Genomic DNA, 12,714 nt, shown 5'->3' with positions numbered 1-12,714 from the left:
AGACAACTAGATCCCAGACCTGATCAGCGAGCCTACAAAGACAGTAGGACTGTGTACCCCCTTGCTTGTTGACCTACCACATCACTGTGGTGTTGTCTGTGAAACCTTTGAGGGGCCTGGGATGAAAGAGAGTATCAAAGGCCTGAAGAGCTAGAATGAGAGCCCTCACCTCCTTGATGTTGATGTGGTCTGATCTCTGATGAAGAGGCCAGAAACCTTGGAGCTTGACAGAATCGAAGGAAGCTCCCCACACCCTGTCTGAGTTATCCAAAAAGAGCTCTTGAGTCAGGACTGGAGGATGGAAATGAAGCCCTAGGTTGAAAGAAAGGTGAAGAATCCACCACTGAAGCTCAAGCTTGAGACAGGGAAGGAAGGGAACTAGGAATTCCATGGGGATGACAGTGTTGATGCCACATTGACTTGAGGTACCACTGTAACTGTCTCATATGGAGCCTGGCAAGAGGCAGCATAGGAATGGTGGAAGTCATATTTCCAAGGACCCTGAGAAAGTCCCTGGCCATTACTGAAGCTAGAGAAAGAAGAGACTGGAAAAAAGCAATCAGAGAGAGGGCCTTGGGGGGAAGGCAGGGATGCCAGCATGGAAATAGTCTGGATCCTGCAAACAAGAAAAATATGATCCTGAGAAGGAACCACGAGTGATTTTTATAACTTTAGGGTGAACCCCAGACTTTGTAGCATGGAAATAGTAAATTGGAGGTCCTGAAACAAAACCTTAGGTGTCAAGACCTGAATGAGAAGATAGTCCAAATAAGGAAAAATCTGAACCCTTCTCATCCTACAAAAAGCAATGACAGGGGTGATGCATTTGCATGGTATAGTAGAGAGGCCAAAGGGCAAAGAAGAGAACTGAAAATGCAAGGAAGAAACAGAGAAATGCAAAAACTCCCTGAAAAGGGGATAGACTGGGATGTGAAGGTAGGGATCCTTGAGATCCAGGGAGACCAGAAATGCCTGGGGAAGAAGAAACAGGAACAAAGCTTGAAGGGACAACATTGAAAAAGAGGTTACCTTTAGAAAGGTATTGAACTGAGAAATGTCAAGCATTGGTCTCCAGGTGCCCTCTTTCCTGGGAACCAGAAACATTCTGGAATAAAAGCCCTTCCCTTCCTGTGAAGGGGACACAACCTGAATGGTGCCTTGGGCCAAAAGAGCATGAAGCACCTCTGGAAAGGGAAGAAGCTGTTCTCAATGAGGTTGAGGGATGCCCAGAAAGGGAAAAAGAGATTTCCACACCATGAAATACCCTTGGTGGATGATGGACAAAATCCAATCTGGTGTGATCCTTAACTAATTTGGAAGGGACAGGGAAAGATGAAATGGAGAAGGGAACCCCGGCCAAGCTAAAAAAGAAGCAAATTGTCAGATAGACCCTGGTAAGATAATTCCTTGTCCTGAAATGGAGGTTTCTGAAAAACATGGGTCTGAGTAGACCCAGCAGGAGCTACATGTCTAGAACCCTTTTTATCCTTGGATGGAGGGTGAGACTGTCTGTCAACAAAAGCAGTTTTGGAAAGATAATTCCTCTGAAACTTAGGGTTTTCCTCCCATCCTGGAGGGATTTAAAAAGTTCAGCATCAGCAGAGCCAAAAAGATTTTTATTATCTTGAGAAGCATCCGATACTATGGCCTTGATGTCAGAGAAAGCCTGAATATGAAGCCAAGAGTAACACCTGAGAACAGAATCAAATGCAACAGCCCTAGAAGAAGCATCAGCTGCATCATTAACTACACTTAGTGGAATGGAAAGCCACTTGAGAGGCAGAACCCAACAAGGAAAAGGCTGGAACCTTCCCTTCAGAGTCAGGAAGGTCAGAAACTAGTTTAGACATCTGAGAAAGAAGGACTAAAATATACCTAGTCCTATGGGTCTGGTAATTAATAGCCCTAAAAGCCAGGGTGGTGGCAGTATAAACCTTTTTGTCCAACCCATTCCGTGGCCCTGCTATCCTTGTCTGAAGGAAGCAACTTAGTAGAAGACAACAGCTTAGAAGTTTTGTCAGAGGAATCAGACACTACAGAAGGATTAGCAAAAGGACATTTATATAGAAATTTACAATAATCATGCACCTTGTAAAATCTGTCAGGTTTCGTGGGAACTGGGGGCTGAGAATCAGGAGCAACAGGAGCTTCTGGAAAGGTATCCACCTGGAGGTACAGCAAAAGGTTTGGGAGACTCTGTCTGGAGTTCATAATACTTCTTCTGGATATCAGAAACCAGAGAACAATCCCACTTGAAGAACTCCATCATATGTGAAATAGCATCCCCAAAGGAAAGTTACTGTAAAGGAGAATCTGGACTAATAGAATCCTCTTCCTCAGACTCATAGTCCAAAGGGGAAGGAATCTGAGAAGAGTAAGCTAAGGACTCTTTCCCAGAATCCAGATCCTCATCAGAAGACTCCTGCTTCCTAAATCTCTTAAGAGGAGTAGAAGACCAGAGATGGGCAGGTACAAAGACCCCTTGAGGAGGTTTTAAGGCCATTAAAGCATTAAACATCCCCTGAGTAAAATCCTGCCATTCACGTTAGGGATATCTAGCTGCAGGGGAAATATGCTTGGGTTTTTGTCTCTTTTTCTGTGGAATGCCCGCATAAAAAAACATAGGCAGGTCGGGCCCTTGTCAACACTCTACAAGTGTAGTAGGAATCTCCTCTCATACTAAAATCTGCAGAATCCCTGTTAGTCCCTCAGATATAATCAGATGAGATTCCCCCTCAACATCTTGAGCAGATGTTTGAAAAGCCTTTGAGGATGTGTGAGAAGCTGGATCCATGCCAGCCTCCAACAGAGTCTTGGCAGAGGAATCTGAAGCAACAACTAGACAATCATCAAGGCTTTTGAGAATCTTGAGAGAGATGTCTGGGGGCCTGAACAACAGCAGTATCCGACCTGAGTTTTTTTGGCCTTCTTTATGACTGGCAGCTGACCCTGGACGTGGAAAAACTCTGCCATATCACCTTGTGCACACAACTTTAGACACTGGATTTCTAGGTAAGTAGACAAGGAGGAGAGGTGACTAGATAGGGATTTGGGGACAAATGCTTGACAAACAGAACATTGCATATAGCTGTGAGAAGCACCCAAGCAGAAGAAACACTGTTTGTGATGATCTTTATGGGGAATTTGCCTCCCACAGTCACATTTTCCCTTTCTGGAAGACATGTAAACCAACAACAATAAAACAGAAGATAAAATAGGAAAGAACTAAACTGGAACATTTATCTGCAAATGACTCAATAACCAGCACAGAAAAAGAGCATTCAGATGGCACTTGATGGCATTCAGACTGCCAGCAAAGATGTTCTGAGGTGTGTGCACCCTTACGTCACCTTCATGACCTACACCATGTGTGGGAGCATACATGTGAAGTACAAATGTAAACTCTAAAGGCTTTGGTATACTTGCCGGATGTTGGGCTATCCTTAGCAGGAGATCCCATATGTAAGGAATACTGTAACAGTGATGTGGAAGGACATCAATTCATATTATATTTAACTGCGGCACTGAAACAAGTTACTCTAGGGGTAGATCAGAGTGAAGTACATATCATTCATAATCAGCATAATGTGACACATGTCTGCATGTTGCGAGTCAAGCTTATCCCACATGTACAGTCTTGTTAGCTTCATGGCACAGAGAGATGAATCCTGCACTGCAAACTGGGAGTTCCAGTTTGATCAGAAGACTTGGAGTCTGAGAAATAGGTTTGGGGGGACTGGAAAAGGCATGGCTGTTTTGCAAGCTCACCTCTCCTGAAGACAGCTATACCAAGGGCAGCAGCCCATGTAAAGAGTGGAAGCTCGAACCTGCTGTAAAATACAGGGGCATACACTATCAGATCTTTTGCAGCTTGGCCATATTGATAACATTGCATTCTTGATGCTTTTAATGGGGCACAGTGTACAGCATGAGAAATGAAACAATTTAAACTGCACAGGGATGGCAACTCACTTTGGTCTGACTCTTGCCATAGCTGATGTTATGACTATGACCAACCAGTAAGGAAAGGAATAGAACAGATGGAAGAGGAAGGGAATTGATTGCCTTTGTGGTGAGGGTCAAAATGTTTAAATCTTCCATGCTACAGTTATATTATTTTAATGGGCAAATGAAAAGCAAAAGGTATACTAGAAAATAAATAAGATAAGCTTATATGCTGGCCTAGCATTATGAAGTGCAATTGCACTGCAGACTCTCCAAATCTGACAAGAACATCTGGATACCAAAGGGTTGGCAAGAGCTGGGGAAATGAAGTAAACACAGGACTACTTTTCCATCCTGGGAATGAAGGCTGGGGATATGCCAGACACTGTGGGGACTCAGTTTGTGAATGATGAGTGACCATAGCCTGTGTTTGCAGCAAACATTTCTTTGACAGGCGAGGAGTAATGTACAGGTACCAGAAGAATGTCACACCAAACCATATCCTGTCACTATGGAAACTGGCTAGTGTATCTGCAATATGATGACAAGTGACCCATCTTCATTTGTATGCTGCCCTTTGGAGGGTGCTACCCTGTGATAACCACAACATAATACTCTCATGAAGGTGAGCGGTTCCTTACTGAAGGGCCACAATGAGCTTTACACCCCTTCAGCCATAGAAGTAGGAGAATGAAGATATAGTAAACATTACTCCAAGGTTAGTAGAGATCAAAAAGGAGCAAAAATTATTAAAAAAAAAACAAACAAGAAAAAAACAAAACAAGAAATGCATACATTTTGGGCCACAACAGCTGAGAGAAGCAGGAAGCTTGCAAATACTAAGAATGAATGCATTTAAGGATTTTTTGAAGTAAGCAAGATTACTGCAGTGTCTGTTTTTTTCACCAGGGAACCACTCAATATACCTGAAAGATAGGTACTTCTCTGCAGAAGGTCCTGGAGGATAGAACTAAACCTTCCTAACAAAAATCTTCCACTTGAATGCAACATCAAGTTTAACATATACTCTGGGCTGCATATTCTAAAGTATACTTTATGTAGGTATTTAAATTCCTAGATGTTGCTAGCTTGAAGATTTCAGTGAACAAATGTTTTCTGTTGCTCACAATGGAGGCTCACATTACCTTGAATGAATGCTGAGTCAGTCATACTGCAACAGGACCATTTACTGACCGACTGCCATAAGGGGCTCGGATCATCCACTTTTCACTTTTCTACAGGTGAACAATAGTAGAACAACCGGGTCAAAGAAGTTACTGCACAGAGTAAGAAAGAGCTAGTCTTTCAGGGTATGAAGCTGAAGAATTTTACTGTTGGACTTGTATATATAAAGACAAAGTAATACATAGGTTTACGTGAAGATCAGTTGTGTAAGGGAATGGACACTCCAGTTTATCCATATTAAAAGCAATGTAAACAAGTTCAGTACAAATAAAAGGTGACTTGCTGATACTCAATGAAGAAGGCAGGTTTCCAGAGTCTACATAAAGGAGGGCACTGAATGTATGATCAGAAAGGAGTAGAAAGAATTGTACCCTACAAGGGGATAATAGAGCAGGAGTGAGTGCCATGGCACTTAATATAGGTAGGATGCTAATAGATTAATAGTGTGACTGCTAGACACATTCTAAGTGGAGGATGAGACACGGGAAGGGAGAATAAAGGAGCTGGTTAGGAGGAAGAGGGTTGTCCATGAGCAAACTGGAAGACTCCATGAAAGACACAAAAGGCTGGGATAAGAGTGATGGTGTTAGTAAAAAGTTACTGTTTGAGTAAAACATTGGCAAGTCCTGGCTTTGATACCCTTCAGTGTGTTTACTTCAGATATATCTGAGGGAAAATAAAACAGGATTATCTGTAGTCCACCACTCCAATACTGATTCCTCTCTAGCTAGCTTCCACCACAGACACCTACCCTAACCTCTTCATTTTTCATTTTCTTCAAACTAAAGTAATTATCTTAACCTATGTTAATACCCTCACTACACATTTAAAGCTATTACTCAAAGTAAAGTCATCTCAAACATCATAATACATCAGTCTCACAACACAGTAATCACTCATTTCTTAATTACATATACATTCCAAAACAAAATCACATTACAATGCTCCAAAACCTAGTAGTGGTAATAACACTAATGTCAGTCTCATTCTTAACATATTATCTTATAAATTAATTATGTATGCAGATGATATACTGCTCCTGTAATCCAGTACTAGCCACTCTGACCTGCAAACCAGTTCCAGGGTAATTTCACCCAGTTATTAATCTGGTCAACAATTAATAAACTACTCTTTAATCCTAAGAAAACCAATGTCATAGTCTTTGCCTCAACTAAGAAATTGCCCACTATTTCTCCTATTCTGTTAATGGATCTTAATGGGAACATAATGTCTAATGTCACTGAACAGAGATACCCAGGTCCAATATTCATTTCTATACTTTCCTTTACCACACATACAGATTTTGTAACTGATAAAATCGTTGCTCTATTAAAATATGATACCAGATCAGTTACTTTCTTTCACCCACTTGCTCTCAGGACAATTGATAAAATATTTTAATGCCCAGACTTCCTTTTCTTGCTATGGCTTCGACTATAATGTTCACAAAATAAGACTGCTGAGAATAGAATCTGTAGATTCATTCTATTAGCAGACCTCCAGATGCCCTATTGCAATTTGCTAAAAAGTTCCAAATTGCATTCAATACCTCATAGAGCCATTTTTCTGCTAAGTACTCTAATTTACAAGGTGTTGAAACATGATCACTGCCCTCTTTTAATAGTAAAACTACCTTTACATGACAACTGTTATGAAGTCAGAAGTACACAGGGCAAGAATTTATTTCTAGTACACCCTCCATTTAAAACTGCTGTAGCTGAGAGTGCCTTTTCTAGACTGGGAGCTGTTACCTAGAACCACCTCCTACAAACATGAAAAATCTAGAATTTCTCAGCCTCCTAATGTGGCATAGTCTACATATATATTTCATATGCATGTAGGAGTTTATGCATTATATTTGTATTGTTTTATATATATATATATATATATATATATATATATATATATATATATATATATATATATATATGATTGCACTGAATCGTGTGCATATCTTAGCTTGCATTTTTCTATTTTTTCTTTTCTCGGTGCACTCTGACTAGATATTTTAATCTTACCCTATCTACATTCACTTTTACCATCATGTTCCGTATTTTGCTATATACTTATTTTGCATATAATATTGTTGATGAAAAGACCAAATTGTATTTTCTGATCTTTGAGCTTGGGTTGTGGCTGAAAAGGGTCAACAGAACAACCCACTTACCCAGTAAACAAATATTAAATACATAATAAGTCACTCCAACCTGAACCTTGACCCAATCCCAGTAAATTCACTCATTCTTACATATTATCCGAACACCCAGAGAAGAAATCAGTAAACAAAATGTCCTTACCTCTATAACTGGACATAGCCTACATAGTTTCCATTCCACTCACCAGGTCAAGTCTAGGCACAGTACATTCTACGCATCTGATAAAGATCCTACATCCTACCACTATATTAAGGGGTAACTCTGAAGACATATCTGACTATTGATCAATTGCCATCCTTCTACTCCTCCCAAAAGTCCTTGAAAATGTGTCCATAGTGAATTGTCTCAGTATCTGTTGAAGAAATGATCTCCCTTATACAACATGGTTTCAGGTCCAATCCCAGAACTGCAACAGCACTCCTGGACTTAACAAATACTGTCAACCTCAATAGAAACAATGGTAAAATAGTCTCTACTCTATTCTTAAATCTTTCAAATGCATTCAACATTGTCTGTCAGGGGATACTTCTTCAAAATCTAGAAATCATAGGTCTCTCAGATACAGTCCTACAATGATTCAGGAGCTATCTTTCAAACAGACAACCAGCTGTTAAGTGGGTGTTCAAACTTATCTACTTTCTCCAGTTACAGTTGCAGTACCCTAGGATTCAGTCTTACGGCCTTTACTTTTCAATACTTTCATAAATGACCTTCAGACAGTCTCGAATCATGCAGTGCTGGTACAATATGCAGGCAACTTGATGCTCATCTCTACAACAGAAAAACCTTAACTCACTGCATAACAAAACTCAAGAATCATTTTCATCCACCAAATCACAGCTTAATAATTCCCAACTCCTGCTAAATTCCAAAAAGACCAAATTACTCCTCTTCACTCCCAAACTGCACAGTGATACTAAGCCAGACCTAACCACGACTTCTCTAAACAACACTCAAACTCACTGAGTTACCCATACCAAACTATGTGAGGTCACTAGTAACAATCACCTAAAACTTGACTTACATGTACCAAGAAATAATACAAAAGATGTATCAGAAACTTGTGACTCTATACTGCATGCGTAAATTTCTCAATGAAGAAAACACAGTTTCTACCTACTTCCAACACTATTTAATGCATCATCCATACTCAGTAATCTGCATTCCAGTGTATACACTAAACAACAGCAGTACTACAATAAAACTTAAATATTTGCATGCAACCTTTGCCATAAGTCTCATCATTGCCTAGCTCTCCAAAAACTGTAATGGCTGTAACTACCTCAACAGTTCAGCTGTACTCAATTACTTATGGCACATGCAGTCTAAGTCTGCAATCTACATACAGATCCTTACTAAGTACACACATAGCTAACAATTCAGCAGATGAAGCCCTATATGGTAATCAGATCTGCAGAATATAAAACTTTCCTGCTCTAAATCTAAGGCTCATTGGCAACCTTTCTTCATTCAAAACACAAGTGAAAATCCACCTAATGGACTCATGGCCATGTTCTTAATAATAATAATCCCAACATATCTCTTTTTACTTTCCCTCTCTGACATCATCAGCTATCCTGATGATAGGCAAACCCATTGGAAATAATCAAAACAGTCTCCTGTGTAAATAAATTATACATAATAAAATGTTTTGTAAATAATTCTGTTCTTATACTTATTAACTCCAGCTGTACTGGAATTAACTAGGCACACATTGAATACACTTTCATTCATTTTTACAACATAGTATTCATTAGAAACTGGTTTCACCTTTATATTCTGCTGTTCCCATTTTATATTCTTATTTTTTTGCTCAATATGTAAATATGAAATATGATTGTGTTTCATGTACTATTTTTGTTTGTTTGTTGTTAGAACTGTGTTTCAATGACTGCCACAGGTGTATGCACTTGTTTTATAATTCTGTTTCATGTATTATTTTATGTTTCTGTTTTTTTTTTGACTATGTTGCATGTATTATTGTAACTCTGGAGCTTTTCTACCTGGACCAGGCATGTATTTGAATTAATTTTCTGTAGGATAGTAAATTACCCATCACAAAGTGAGAAGCATACAAATGTTTGCAAACATTCTATAATAGCATATGCAAATTTATCCTAAGGAAAAAGCTAGGATCCTGGCTCATGAATCCACAATGACAGACAAGTCTCTAACGTTTCATGCTAAAAGGATAGATTCTGCTACCTATGGGCATGTTTGAATCTTATTAAATTTCAGCAAAATAGCATACGTGAAAACTCTAGTTTTGTCCTGAAATATTCAGCTTAACAAGAATTCTCTGATGTGTTTACAAGGATTCACGAGCTAATGTGCTGAAATATTATGGGGAAAATGTACATATTTCTCATTATATCTTCGTAAAGCTGGCTACGCTCTGAAACTGATAAAAAAATAACTGATTAGGGACTAGTCTCTTAATTGTTTTCAAAGGTGCATATGTGTATATATGTGTCTGAAGCATGGATGCCAAGCAATTCAAGTCAAGAATTGACAAAGTAGTTATGATCAGACAGATCTCATCACAGCTTTTTTGTAGTGTATGCAGCTTTTTCTGCTGCATGTACTACCACTATGAAAGCTGTAAAACAGTGCAGCCACAAAAACAGTGAGCAGAAGCATGCCCATCTGATGACAAAATAGCTTTTAAAGCTGTTAGTCACTGAACTTTGCTACATTTGTGTGTGTGTGTGTGTGTGTGTGTGTGTGTGTGTGTGTGTGTGTGTGTGTGTGTGTGTGTGTGTGTGTGTGTGTGTGTGTGACAGCTTTAAAACTTTGAAAATACTTTGGGTGTGGTTCTGTGATGATCACATTATGTTTCAGCATAAGAATAAAACTTAATGGCACTGAAAGGTGCTTAACAAAACTTAAAACACCTTTCTTACAGTGAAAATACAACCATTTGCCTACAATGACAAGTCATCAGTCTGAACGAACTTTCCACAGAGAACTGCTACATATAGAAAATCAGGTATGTGTAACCCCACCTAATGTTGGATCTCCTGGTATCATGAGAAGGGTAGAAGTATATAAATATATAATTAATAATGCACATTTGCAGCTGATAAAAGGTAAGATATAACCTTCAACCCATACCTCTCTACATTTGTAGTGATCTCATGAACTTCTCTTATCAATCTGTACTGTGCCGGATCTCGGCACAGTTCAACATTGGGCCTTTGTGTTCGAGTCTCCAGTCGTGTCTCAGCCACTTTCATCGGTGCCTCTTTATCATTAATTGCTTTCTTTAGATAATCAATATTTTTTTCCTGGGAACTAACTTCTTCCATTACCTTAAGAAAAACAGAATTCAAGTTAGTTCCAACACTAGGTGTATACCTAGCTTGTCAGTAGTGCTACCATCAGTTGACAACACAGATTCACAATACAAATCAGAATTCTACAATCTAAGCATGTAAGAAGTCAAAACTCTTTTTTTATAGTTCAGTATTTACTTATCTCAATTCAAGTCTTAGAATTAAACTTTTTATAATGTTATTCAAAATTTCTCAGCAGCATACCCTAGTCACATCAAATGTGTTCTATACATTTCATGTTGTTTTGGATAATTTATCATGTACTTGTACTGACTTGCTTCTAACTCATGCTTTGTGACTGTGTTTTAATATTTCCTTCCAACAAGCATATGTCTGATAAATAGAGCTGTCCCAACTATATGTGATAGACAGCAATTTATATTAGACATGCAAGCTAGGTTTTTAACTGCCTGATATGCACGGCAACCAGGAAAACGAATGAAAACTTCTGTTGTTGATTGTTAAGAGAATCACACATTTTGTTATTCTGCATTTGAAAAATAATGCTCATAATATGAAAGGAATGCTAGGGTTTCATACAAATTAATAGTTAAAGAATAACCTAAAGTCTAAAACTGAAAAAAAAAATAGTATCAATTACTGCCTGGCATTATTGAACTGCAAAGTCAGAATTTTCAGTCATATCATTTCTCATCCAAGAACTGTGAATTCTAAGCTGATGTTTAGGTGAATGTAGAAACACTTTTCAGAATCAGAGAAAATACATTCAAATTAGAAATTCTTGGTCTCTTAACTAATATAGTTTAAATGGGAAACAAGGCATTTTAATTATACTTGTTACAAATATGGTAGACTCTAAACTGTGAAAAGGCAAATGCACTTTAACAAGGAAGATCTTGCTGTCTGACAAAAAAATCTCCAGACTATAATCCAAGTATCTGGAGAAGGTCTTAAAATAATGAAGGTCTGTGTTCAGAAAATGTATCATGAAAAAGATGATGAAATCTCTAACTGGCTTCAAGCATAAGAAGAAGAAAATAAAAGCACAAACATTTACTGTAGCATTCACTATGGCAGCTTGTTATTAAACATTTTAGAAAAAACAAACAATATTTTTTCAACTTCTAAATGAAATATAATATCACCCAATGTAGAATACTTTTCAAATATGCCACCTCATAGGATCATGGGATCATAGGAGGTTACTAGGCTAATGGCGCTGGGACCCCTACAAGCCTAGCCAAGTTCCACCCTTCTTTCCACAATCAGCACCCATTGCCCCTGTCCAAGAGAGACACAGGTGGAACCCCGGGGGTGAATTTACGGTTACCCATCCAGTCATCCAGATTGCATCTGAAGAGGGCCAATGAGGTGGTCTGCTTGACATGAAGTGGGAGTCTGTTCCAAAGGTGAGGTAATCTCTTGAAGGCAAATCTGTCCCTCCAGCAGGGTCTATTAATGTCACATATCAGGTTTAGAGCAAGTAACCTGTGTACCATTTGACTTGCAGATATGCAGCATTTCCAGTAAGTGGTAAGTGTCTCTTTTACTTTTGGTCCAAATTGGCACCTCTATCAGTCAGTTTTTCTTTTGGGAAACCTACCCTGCTGAAAATCTCTAACAAAGCATTTGCCACCTTCTCTGCCTTGATGGAGTACAGAGCCACAGCCTCAGGGTATATGGTAGCATAATCTACTACCACTAGAATATACTTCTTCCCTGTGGAACTTGGGGTACTCAGTGGCTGCACAATACCCATAACTACACTCTGAAATGGCTCCTCAATTACAGGCAAAGGCAACAGTGGAGCTTTGACCTTGTCCCCTGCCTTACCTAACTTTTGGCACTGCTCACAAGTCCTACAGCACACTGTTACATCCTTTGCAATCCCAGACCAATAAAAGTTCTGCATAATATGTCTCTTGGTATGCTTTATGCCCTTATGATGTGCAAAAGGAATGTCACAGGCTATGGCTAGAAGTGCCGGATGGTACACTGTGGGCACTACCAACTGCTGTATTATCTCACTCTCTAGCCCTCCCTCAGGGGTGTATTCTCTCTACAGTAACCCTCTGTTCCAGTATATAGACTTTCTTTTCCTTGAGTATCAGGTGTCTCCTTAGCTACCTCCC

The 12,714-nt window shown here is 39.1% G+C and overlaps 1 protein-coding gene across 1 annotated transcript in view; it reads right to left on the bottom strand.

Annotated features, from left to right (window-relative positions):
- The window catches only part of TEKT1 (tektin 1), a 154,181-nt gene that overhangs the window by 7,843 nt on the left and 133,624 nt on the right, over window positions 1-12,714 (bottom strand). Inside the window, exon 7 of the mRNA XM_044054243.1 lies at window positions 10,401-10,597. Coding sequence (XP_043910178.1) covers window positions 10,401-10,597 — 197 coding nt within the window. The remainder of the gene's footprint in view (window positions 1-10,400; window positions 10,598-12,714) is intronic.

The sequence above is a fragment of the Protopterus annectens genome, chromosome 13.part0, assembly GCF_019279795.1.
Source record: "Protopterus annectens isolate FY-2018-M chromosome 13.part0, PAN1.0, whole genome shotgun sequence".
Lineage (NCBI taxonomy): Eukaryota > Metazoa > Chordata > Ceratodontiformes > Protopteridae > Protopterus > Protopterus annectens.
The sequence above is the reverse complement of the archived record's forward strand: the minus strand, read 5'-3'. Positions and strand labels throughout refer to the sequence as shown.